This window comes from Cantharellus anzutake (genome assembly GCF_015039405.1).
Source record: "Cantharellus anzutake strain C23 chromosome Unknown EI90scaffold_20, whole genome shotgun sequence".
In the NCBI taxonomy this organism is placed as follows: domain Eukaryota; kingdom Fungi; phylum Basidiomycota; class Agaricomycetes; order Cantharellales; family Hydnaceae; genus Cantharellus; species Cantharellus anzutake.
In genome coordinates, this window is record NW_024066970.1 from 74458 (window position 1) to 86744 (window position 12287).

The window sequence follows — 12287 nt, forward strand, 5'->3', positions numbered from 1 at the left end:
CCATCGGTTTGACAAGTTGCAGACCAGTCTCCACCAGTTTGTCACTGGCTGCAACGTGTACCGTCAAGTTGACGCGCTACCCAGCCAATCAGACGTTGTCACCCACCCAAACGAAATCTCTGATTATATCTCTACATCATCCTCACAACTCAGAGCACTTGCCTGCGCTACTTCTGTCAGTGGTGGTCTGTCCGTCAAGCACCACACTTGCGATTAGCGCAAAGAGCCGCATAGGCAATCCCATGCTCCTGAATGGCCAGTTGGACCCATCGGCCACTCTTTCACTTCGCCCTTTTGAACCATTGCACTCACGTGTGCTCGATCACCCGGCTGCGACCTGTCTACCTAGTTCGACATGTTTCAACGGCTTAGTGCACCCTGCCCTCCAGTCAGATCGAATGGTTGCCCCTACGCAGCACTCACTTGGGCTGGCGCGACCAACTAAGCAGCGTTGTCCAGTCACGGTCCCTTCATTCCTGACTGTACAACCGGACTGCCGGGACGCGTCTTCATGGTACCTACTCGGGCTAGTGTGTCCAGATGAACCAGACCACCCAGTTGTCATCTCACCTACCAAGCAGCTCTCTGTTGGTCTTTCGTGGCAATCACCAGAGTTGTTATATTCGGATGGGTCACCGCCCCGCTCAGATATGGCCTCTCCATCGGGCATGACACATCACGCTAGCACAGCACATCGTGCCGTCAATTCGATGTTACCTCAGGCCCAACCGGCCCCCTGGGTTGCCAATTTGCACCGAACTCCTGAGTCGGTGCGCGCGCTCGAGCCATACAGCTCGGTTAAGGTCTACACATCAATCATGCAACTCTTCCAGCCAGACTCCTTAGTTGATGACCCATCAAGTGTGAGGCCCCTTACTAGCTCAATACTCTCGCCTGTTCTATCGGGCCTCCCAGCAGCTTATTCACATCGTCCCCAAAAGCTGGGGCACTGGTATGACCTGTATCATCCAGCTAGTGCTGGATTGGTGAGTGTAACGAACCCTATTGTTTCGACATGTCAAGCGACCGCATCCTCGGTCAGCCATGGTGTTCAGGCTCACGACAAAACTCTCAGCCACAAAGTCAGCGTGTCCGACCCCCGGCTGGGCAGAACTCAGGTCATGACACTAATGTGGCGAGCTGGGGCTAAGGACATTTGTTCCCTAACCATCTCACCCTTTGATGGTTGGACCCATGAACAGTTGTCTTCGCCTATCTGGCCGGATCCCCAGGCGAATCCTCCACATCACCTATATGAGTCAGGACACTCCCGTGAACCGCATCAATCAGTCATGAGTGGTTTGCCGATTAAAACGGGTCCCATCAGTTCGGTGGGCCAAGTGTCTGAACCATTGTCGTCGTCAGGTCAGCCGGTCATCCTTTCGCGTTCCACGCTTGAGTCAGCGTGCCTGCGTGTGTTGTGTCGCCTTCTGGCAGCATATACACCAACCACGACATGCTTCATCAATCTGTGTCAGGGCACACCCGCCTGACCCGGCTCCACCCGGCCCAACCTGACCCGGTACCCCGCCGGTCCACCCTTCCTTACCTCCTCCCCCTTTCCCTTCTTCCCCCTCATCCTCCCCTCCTCAGTTCCTCCTTATCTTACTTCTCCTTTATTCTCTCTTTATTCTACATGGACGACTTTCTCTGTATCAATGTACAACTGACCCATCTGCAGCGCGCCCACCATGTACCCGGCCCGGGCACCTCGGGCGACTTCCCGCTGTGCCCAGCATGCGTGCCTGCACCGGATACCCTCGGGATCTCCCACGGAGACACCCGGGTGGTTACGGCTGTGTGCGAGGGTGACGTGGCATCTGTCATGTGATCCAAGCCGCATGTATATAAACGAACCTGAAGTGGGAACCGAAGAAGTAGCCTTCTTCTCAACTTTCCACTTCAGGTAAGTAGTACAATATTTCTCCTTTAATAATAATAACAACTTTCCACTTCAGTCTAAGTGGCCAGGGACCACTGTCCCACATCGGGCCTGTCAGTACGCACGCCCGATCCGCCCCCCGCCAGGCTCTCGGTCCCGGACGCTATACCCGGACCCCCTCGACCCCGGACGAGTCCCTGACAATCTGGCGCACTTCAAGATCAAATTGATATCATCGCATGACCAGTTGGATTTTCCAGCCGTTCCTGCGTGTCGACCACTCAAGCTGTGCCTAAACGGACCATACAGTTCAGCACATCAACCCACTCAGGTTGAAGGGCAGCCCACCATTCTCACAGGTGATCCGACTCTCAACAAAGGTCCCGGCCCCAAAATCTGCATGTCTAACCTCCAGCTGGGCGGAACTCAGATTGGGCATAGGAATGGGGTTTTTCACGGGTCCGCATCGAGCAATTCTGGGAGAACAACAGTATCGATGCGGTTTGGCTACGACCCTAGTGGTCATCCTCCAATTACCTTGCTCATCAACAGTTGGAATCATGAACTGACGTCCTCGTCTAACCAATCGAACCATCCAGCCGCCCCTTTGCCTTCCTCACTTATGTTGGCATGCTGGCACGTGCCGCACCATTCGGCGGCAGCACACTCATCGATCATAATGCACCCCGTTAGTCCAAAGTGTCAAAGGAACACACAATCCATTGGCACTGGACAATCATCCTTATTAATGCCCTGGCACTCGACGAGGATCCTAGCTGTGGAATCTGTGCGACTAACTCCCATCTGGGCGGAACCCAGATTATGATGTTAATGTGGCTATGCTCTATCTCTTACGTCAAGGGCTGCCACCCCCCCATTACCTCGCCCATCGACGACTGGCACAACGAGCCGTTGTCTCCGCTGGTCCAACCAGTTTCTTTGACTGTGGATTTGTGCCGTCCATTCGAGTTGGCACGCCTGCTTGAGCCTGTCAGCTCATTGGCGGACCATCTGCTTACCAAAGTGTCCCTCCAGCTGGACCCTCCGGCCGAATCTTTGTGCCATCTTATCAATCCGGCGCGTCTGCGTGTGCCAGGTCACTCAGGGGTAGGTGAACTATCAAGCGCGATGCATACTGTTAGCTCGACGCGTCATGTGGCAGAGCCGACATTTCCACTTACCCAGATGGACCACCCAGTTGCTCTTTCGTCTAGTTCCCTCAAGCCCGAGTGCTCGTGCCCTCTGTGTCTTATAGTCGGGGCTGGATGGTCGATCATGATGAATCACATCTGTCCGTCCGGCCAAGCGGTCGAACCGACCCCATTGTCCACTCACGCAGGCTCTCTGATTTTTGCTACACACTCCTCTCTTGAGTCAGCACACCTGCAGTCATCACACCACTCAGTAGCGACATGTTCGACGATCGCGACTCGTTCCACCAATTCGGTGTACCTGGCGATCGGGTTGGCATCCTCCTATGACTGGTTGGATCCTCCAGGCGTTCCTGCTTGTCAACTTCTTGATTCAGCATATCTGCATGGGCTACGTTGTTTGCTGGTAGTCCATCTACTGATCCCGGTGCAATCTACCAAAACGATGTACCAGGCATTTGGGATAACTCCCTCACAGGTCCACTCAGATCCTCCAGCCGATATCATGCACCGCCTTCTCGAGCTGGCGCATCCGTATGGCCCGTCTGTGGCCTGTTCGCCATTGGTAATGCCACTTGTCAGTTTAGCGCAATGCACGATCAAGTCGTCCTTGCACGATCAGCTGCATCCACCGGTGATACCGGTCTGCTGTCCTCTAGAATCGGCGGGTAATATGATCCACCACGCATTTGAACCGCCGCCCTCGTTGGATCTGTCAGACGCTGTGATCGCTCCTGTGCAACGTTTCTCTGAGCAGGTCCATTCACAAGCACAGACACAGCCAGAGCCTGAGCTGTTGCGGACGGAGCTACTACAGGCACAACTGTCCAGGACGCGACTCGGACCCACCAAACAGATATATGCCATGACATTATGCTTGGAAACGACAGGTATGATACGAGCGCCGCCGTGGCACCACCCTTGTGAGGTGTTGTACCTGCCAGATATGGCATGCCACACCTCCAAGATATCGTGGCGGTCATCAAACATGGCACATCCACCTGCCAAGCTCTGCTGTTTGAAGATCTCTCATGCCCAGCCGAAGGTGACCCTCACGGCAGTACAGGTCCTCATCCAGACTGCAACCGCGGTTAGTTACCCACTGGGCCCGACCAAGGACAAACCTGGGAAGATCTTCTATACCCCGTTAGTGGTTTCAGGTGGTCCTAAGCCTGGTGAATTACGCACCACACGGAGCTGTGCGAACTCAAGGCCAAGAGTATCTATATGGCATCACAAGATTGACAACAATAAAATCCTGTCACAAGTTGTCCTTTTCCCTGCTGGCAGACTAAATACTACTCTGCATTGCCACGCGAGCCTGAACCTCGGTAGAGGAACCGTCGCCTTGACTCTGCCCGGAGGCTCGCAGTGGCACCCCTTACAGGCCAACCGCCTATCTATCTCAGCGTCCTCAACCGCTCCTGAGTCCACAGACGCGTCGTCAGACCAGTTGAATCCGATCATCCTACTGCACCCTCCGGGATGGTTCCATTATCTGATCAGACGAGAAAACTCGCTTCCCAACCTGGTCCACCCTGTCTTCCCAGCATCACACGGTACCGTTGGTCCATCTCGACTGACTCCCAAACCCACACAATCCTCCCGTGTCCTTGCACACTCACCCTCAGTTCAGTCACGTCGGCCCAGTGCAGGTGGAGAGAAGTCGAGCCATCAAGGTCCAATAACCAGGCTCCCAGAAAGTCATTTCCTCCACCATAGGACCGCCCCAGAGGAGACTTACATCAGACAAGCCTTCAGCGACACCTTATCATTGCACCCGTTGAATACAAAGGATGAGAGATCCAACTTGGGATCAAACGTATTAAACGAACTAGCCTCTCCCTCTTCCCTTCCAAGCCACCGCTGAGACTCCCGGTCTCCACCTCAGCTCCCATATTGGGTTGCTGCAGATAGGGAGGGACACATGCGGCCCAGCGAACTTATTTACTAATGTTTGGCAGCCATGGCTGATCGAAATTCGCTGGGTAGCATCAGGGGCTGGACTGAGAGTTGAACCTCGGTGCGCAGCCAAGATGTTGCCAGCTGCATTTCTCAACTGCCTGGTGGTCTCCATGCCTCTGGTTGCGGGGGGGAGCTATCTGTACCCGTGACTGACATCAGCAGTCACACAATTCCCGCTTTCTTTGCATCAAACCTTCTTGTGTCGTGGTCCCAATTACGACCAGACTCATCGAGTCCCACACCATCGATCGTCACCTCCCAATGGAGGCTAAGCCCACCCCAGTACCGTATGCGTATCTTAGCGCCTAACCTGGTCATTGCTACATCACTTGGGCTGGGCGGCCTCATACCCTCATGAACTTGTGCGTGTTAGTTTCGATAGCGGATTGTCCCTTCCCATCAAGTCGCCCGATACTCTTTTAATATCCGTTAACCCGTCAAACGGACCTGATGAAGCATATAGAGAGACTCGTTTGCATGCCATTACACAATTCTTGCAGGATAGGACATCGACTGGGAAGGACATACACACCGTTACAGTACTCAATCTTGAACCCATGCACACTCCCGTCGCACTCACCACCCAAAAGGAGCGTTGTCAAATGCACCCATGGAAACCAGCATGGCTGCTCGCTTTGGCAGGACCCCCCATATACTCTGAGTCGTTCATCTAGAGGAGATCACCCGCTCACGTCGAGGCTGTCTGCCACCTTTCGGCACCGGATTGTATCGCCGCATTCCCACCACTGCTTGGTTGCCTGGTCGAGATATGGTACCTGTGGATAAATAGCAGGTTCAAACAAGCTCAACGCCGTACCTGGAACAATGTCAGGGCAATAGCCCCAAACCCCGAGTCACATGTAAATTAGATACATATAGTCACGTGGGCAAGCGGGAACCTCCGGGTAACTGCTTACACACCACCGTAAAATACACTATCTTGTATCACTTACAGCCTTGTGTGCTGAGCCACCCCAAGACCTCACACTTTTTTAAGTGCAGGAGGTGTGTTTTACAACACAACCCACAACTCTACAATCTTAACATCTGACTCAGAAGTGCCTATGGCGCCTAAACACGCCCGCAAGGGCAAGGTCGCATCTGCAGTGACACTAAAAAGAAACGAGCGGTTTATAAAAAAACCACAATCTCCCATCATGGGAGATTCAAACCAAAAGCCGTCGTCAGACGACGATGAGGATCAACATGATCCGGCATTAGCAACCACCTCAGGGCTGGTCCCTGAAGGTTTTAGAAACTTACATGGAGTAAGTGCAGGGCAAAATATCCCCAGAACTCCACAACATACCGATCTAACCCAAGCTGGGGAAGATCCCTCACCTCCTCACGAGGTGATCTTGCGCGAAAAACGCGTAAGCGCCGAACGATCAGCCCAAAAAGCTGATCGGATAGAGTCGCAGGAAACTCCAGGGCCCCACTATCCCCTGGAGCCCCCCTCATGTCCCCAAGTCAAGCCCCAAAGGCAGACAAAGGGAAACAAAGGGAAGAGCCCCTGCGTCGGCTATCCAAAAAACTACTGGACTTGTTCCAGGTTCCGTCTGAATGGAGGACGGAAAGTGAAGATCAACTTCTTCTCAGGCTTTCAGCCTGAGAAGGCGCGAAAATACACCCTGAGAGCAGGATCTCCCAGAGCGCGGAAGCTCCAAAAGAACTTCCGCTGTTTACACTCCCACACACCATGCCAGACAAGGCAAGGTCGCCAACCTCGGAGGAGGTCTCCGAGATAATGAAGAGGAGGCGAACTGAAATGAGGGAGTTCGCTGAGGAAGCCTTACGTAAAAGTAAGGAAAAACCAGCGAACAAACCCCTCTATGAAAGGGAAGCACCCTCCACAACGGCCTCACCTAAACAAAGCGAGCATGGCATGTTCACTCCAAGAACCCATTCTGGAACCCCCAGAAGCGGAAATGTCAACTGGGGAGAGTCTCTGCTCGCCCAACCAAACTTCCTCCTGGAAAACCAGGAATCGCGCATAATAAATGCGATAAACTCGATCCAAAAAAAGATCGAGGAAACGAACCATAATAGCATGGCTCGTCTAGAGATAACTCTAGAAAGAATGGCCAACGCAATCGACGCGTTGACTGAAAAAATCAGCGAACAAACAGATTTGCTGAAGGAAATAAATTTCTCACAAAAAAGTGAGGAAACAAATAAACACCCCTGGACCACGGTCCAGGACATAAATAGAACTCGTGAAAAATTCACGAAAAGAACCACCAGTGAAAGCACACTGGAATATCATCAGCGACTCGACAGAGACGCTAAGGAGATCCTTCTCCCAAGGATAGGAGAAGACGATGCCGAAAGAAGGCGTCGTTCAGAGATTAGGAGGAGAATTGGCATGTACCAAAGGTTCGGCCAAACGTCCACTTATGACGGACCTATCGAACAGAGAGGAAACTCATTCACACCCTCTCAAAACAATGAGAGAATACAAATACAACTTCAGGCGAATTCGCCTGAAACCAAAGAAACGCTGCGAGGAAGATTTCCCCCAGCAAAAACCCCCCAAAGGAGAGATCTCCATTGGATAGCGACCCCGCGAAGGCAGGGGAGCAAGAAGAGTACCTGGAGAAATGGTATGAAAAGGCCATAAGAATGGCCGAAGTGAGAATACTCACTCCCTACCCAGAAGGAGTGAAACCAGAAGCCCTAAAGAATGGGCCGGCATTCCCTGACAAGAAATGGTCAGGGGAGAACAACATGGAATCGTTCTGGCAGTGGTTCACAGAACTACTGGGATTCCTCGCCTCACGAGGATGCAAAGGTCCCCAATTTGACGAAGTCCACCTGGACTGCTTGATTCGTGGATTAGGGGGGCCCGCGTTTGACCTCGGAATTAGACTCCGAGACGAAACTCTCCTCAGAGGAGACGAGGGCATGTTCCTCGAAGTTCTCAACATATTGATGAGAACCTTCATCAAAGCCTCCGCCGCGTTGAACGCGACAAAGAAATACCGCAACGTCAAATACAAAGCGGAAAAAGGCCTAAAACAGTTCTACTTAGAACTGTCAAAAGCAGTGTCCCAGATGGTGACGCTGCCAGACCAGGTGTCCTTCAATGCCAGGTTCCTAAACTACATTCCCCTCAAATGGAAGAGGGAAATGATTGCTCATGATAGAATCAGAGCAGACTTCTCCTCAAACGAGGAGATGTTAAAAGCAATATCTCATGTAGACGAGATAATTGACGGACTGAAGATGTCTTCAGCCTACAAATCAGGTTACTATACCAGAACAACTACCACGGCAACCACGAGCCGCGGCAGAGCCCTCCCATCAGGAAAGAAGGCGGAAGAGCTGAAACCCAGATGGAAAGAGGATACATCCTCGAAAAACTCGAGGAAAACTGACCAAAAGTCAGTTCCAATTTGCGGCAAATGCAGCAAAATAGGGCAAACGAAAGATTGCCCAAGACACAATATAACGAGCGATGAAAAACCAAGGCGCATAGCTGCCATGGAGATTGCGAACTCAACGGATGAAGAGTCAAAAGGCTCATCAGATGAGAAACCAGAGAACAACTCTGGTAACTCCGAAGCATCAAGCTTCGAAGTAGAGGACCCGTACGAAGGACCTCAATACTCACCCGATTCAGAGGGTGAGGAAGTCAACGTCGGGACCATAAGAATGGGCCCAATGTCAGTCATCAACCACGATGACATAAATTATAAAATCAAACTGGCTGTAGCACACCAGTTAGAAAACACGGCAGACGAAAAAGTTGCCGAAGCCTTGGTGGAAGCACCAAGAAAAGACGCCTTGGGGAAATACACCAAAGTACCCAAGGAAAACAAGGACAAAGGGAAGAAGGACCAAAAGTCCATCGAAACCCAGTCCCCCTTGTTTGATGCGAAATTCCGCATCTCAAAAGACGTGGGAAAATACCCCACAAACAGACCGCTCTCAACGAAGAGAATGCTAACGGCTCACATAAAAATAGCAGGCACAAAAGCCTATGCGCTATTCGATAGTGGAGCCGAAACGGACGCGTTATCGCCAGACTTTGTCCACACAGTCCACATCCCAATTCTCCAATTGGAGAACCCAGTCGTCCTTCAAATGGGGACGAAAGGAACAAGATCACAGATCCTGTTCAGAACCAACGTGGACATTGAGATCAACGGCCACGTAGAAAAACACTACTTCGATGTAATTAACATCGACAGATACAACGCCATCTTCGGCGCCCCCTGGTTAAACAAAACCAGGTAAGCTTAGACTTCCGGTCCCACAAAGTGAGAACGGTGAACAAGGGCAACATAGACACCCTTGGAATAAGCGAAGACTGTGTGATGAGATCACACGGATGGAAAACTCGAGCAAGAGCCCGAGAACAACCAAAAAAGAAGCCCCCCTGACAGGGAGGCAGGATTGAAACACACCTCAGGGTAATCACAAGAAAATACCCTGAAGGTTGGCCCAATCCTAGTCCGGAAGGACTAGAACTTCCAGATGTACCACACCTGGAAGGTCTCTCCATGAACAACCCCGAGTTCGAAATACTCAGGGAGTGGTGGAGAGAAAAATTTGAAACCATAATGGCGCCAGCGCCATTAGAAATGCCTCCCTTGAGGGAGGTGAACCATCGAATCCCGTTGAAGGATCCGAACAAGAAATTTCAGGAAAACACCCCGAGATGTCCCACAGCACTGCAGGAAGCACTAGCAACCAAAATAGATCGCTATGTAAAAGCAGGATGGTGGTATCCTGCGAACAGCGAGCGAGCATGCCCGCTACTGTGCATCTGCAAAGCAGATGGATCTTTGCACATGGTAATAGACGTGAGGAACCGTAACTCAAACACGATCCTCGACATCACACCAATGCCAGACATGCGACTGATCCAAGAATCAGTCACCAGAGCAACATACCGATCCAAGATCGATATGTCGGACACGTACGAACAAATACGCGTGGATCCAGAAGACGTCCATAGGACAACATTCTCCATGCCCCACGGGACGTACAACTCGAACACAATGCAGCAAGGAGACTGCAACGCTCCCTGCACCTTCCAGCGCGCACTGACCTGGGAACTACGAGGAGAAGTAGGCAGACGCCTACACGTCTGGTTCAACGATATATTCACCAGCACAAGCTCGGTGGAAAACCACAATAAAGCACTATTGTGGGAATTCACTCGCCTAAAAGGGGCGAAATTCTACATAAGCCGGAAAAAATTCCAGCCATTTGCCCCAATCCTAGACGTTCTAGGAAGCCAAGTGGACGAACAGGGCATCCACGCTCAAGCGGATAAAATGGAAAAAATCCGCAACTGGCGAGAGCCAGTAGACCACACAGGAGTCCTAAGATTCCTGGGAATGGTAGAATATCTATCGATATTCATGCCAAACGTCAGCGGTTACACAGGACCACTGCAAACAATCTGCTCAAACAAGCAGACATTCAGGTGGACACCACTCCACCAGAAATGCTTCGACGAAATCAAACGTCTAGCATGCAGGGCTCCGATCCTGAAGCCCGTCCAGTGGAACCCACCAGAAAGCCTCTCAGAAGAAGAGAGGACCAAACTCCATGTCTGGGTCATAACAGACGCATGCCCAGCAGGCATGGGTGCATTAATTGGACAAGGCGAAAGGTGGCAGACTTGCCACCTGGCTGCATTCATGTCCAAAAAGTTCACCAACACACAATGTAGGTACTTCACCTACGAGCTCGAGGCACTGGGTGTCCTTGAAGCACTCATGAGATGGCAAGACGACCTCATGGGAGGCCGTGAATTCACAGTAATCACGGACCACAAAGCTTTGGAATATTTCAAAGCGAAAAACCACAACTCAGGGAGACACCTGAGATGGCAAGCCTGTTTCGCAAGCTTCAATTGCGAAATAAAATACGTGGAAGGCCACAAGAACAAAGTGGCAGATGCACTCTCATGATACTACGACTCATCAACGGACGAGGATCTGCATTTCGATGACTATGTGTCAGCAGACATCCACCTGGACAAAAATGCAGAAGACATTATCCCTGACAGAATCGAGGAATGCGAAGAACTGCTACTAAGCAGTACCCTGAGTAAAAACTCAGAGAGAAAGAGACTCGCAGCGATATGTGCGAAAAACACCCTAGAGGAAGCTCCAGGGGGGAGCGATAACCTAGAGGAAACTCTAGGGGGAGCGCCCAAAATCTGGAAGAAATCATAACTCCAGAAGAGAACCTTCGAAAACAATTCGAAGAAAAAGACCTCATTGAGGCAATAAAATCTGGATACTTGAAAAGCCAGATCCACCAGGAAATCCTAGAGAACCCGGGGAACTTCAAAAACTTCTCCGTAAAAGACGGGCTGATAACCCGACTTGGAGAAGGAGGAACGACCCAAATAGTAGTCCCGAAAGGAAACTACGAAAGGAAGTCCATTCGGGGAATAATCCTCGAGAACATCCACGAAACACTTGGACACCTAGGATCCAAGAAAACAGTGGAAACCCTCCGTCAACACTTCTGGTGGAAGTCGATGAGAAAGGATACCCACAAGTTCTGCAGGTCTTGCGGAACTTGTCAAACGACAAAGAAAAGCACCAGGAGAAATCCCGGAATGCTTCACCCACTCCTGACCCTGGAGACACCATGGTCATCAATAGCCATGGACTTCACAGGTCCATTCCCAACAAGCTTGGGATATGATTACCTCTGGGTAATCATCTGTAGGTTGATGTCCAATGTCCACCTAATCCCAATAAAGACAACAACGAATGCACTAGAACTAGCATTCGTATTTCTTCGTGAAGTTGTAAGACTCCACGGTCTACCACACTCGATCATATCAGATCGAGACTCAAAATTCACATCAAAACTTTGGCGTGAACTACACCGAATACTCGGTGTGCAGTTGAAATTCACAACTGCATTCCACCTGCAAGGCAATGGCCAAGCGGAAAGAATGATACAAAAAGTAGTACAAATACTACACGCGATGGTTAGACCAGATCAACGTGACTGGGCAGCGAAACTGTCGATGGTGGAATTTGCGATCAATGCGAGCTCGAACACATTGACAGAATTTGCCCTGTTCGAATTAATCTATGGCCATATGCCAAAGATGTGCCTAACAGCACCACTCTCGGACTACCCAGGAGTAAATGACTTCGCTCAAAAAGCGAAGGAGAACCTCATGGCAGCACACGACGCGATAATACATAATCGCGCTGCTCAAACAATCCAGGCGAATAAGAAAAGACGCCCGGACCCGCCTTTGAGAAAAGGCGAGCTCGCATACTTATCCACGGATAAGCTGAACC

General features: G+C 51.1%; 2 protein-coding genes across 2 annotated transcripts; both read left to right on the forward strand.

Annotated features, from left to right (window-relative positions):
* Nucleotides 1-242: 242 nt before the first annotated feature.
* Nucleotides 243-1150, forward strand: EI90DRAFT_3015863 (uncharacterized protein; the record flags this gene model as incomplete). The annotated part of the gene is made up of 2 exons (XM_039056928.1): nucleotides 243-986; nucleotides 1043-1150. The coding sequence occupies 2 exons, from the start codon at nucleotides 243-245 to the stop codon at nucleotides 1148-1150; spliced, it is 852 nt and encodes a 283-aa protein (XP_038916679.1).
* A 1557-nt stretch (nucleotides 1151-2707) lies between these two features.
* Nucleotides 2708-4903, forward strand: EI90DRAFT_3015864 (uncharacterized protein; the record flags this gene model as incomplete). Its single annotated transcript, XM_039056929.1, has 1 exon — nucleotides 2708-4903. One exon carries the CDS (start codon nucleotides 2708-2710, stop codon nucleotides 4901-4903), a length of 2196 nt encoding a protein of 731 aa, XP_038916680.1.
* Between the last annotated feature and the right edge of the window lie 7384 nt (nucleotides 4904-12287).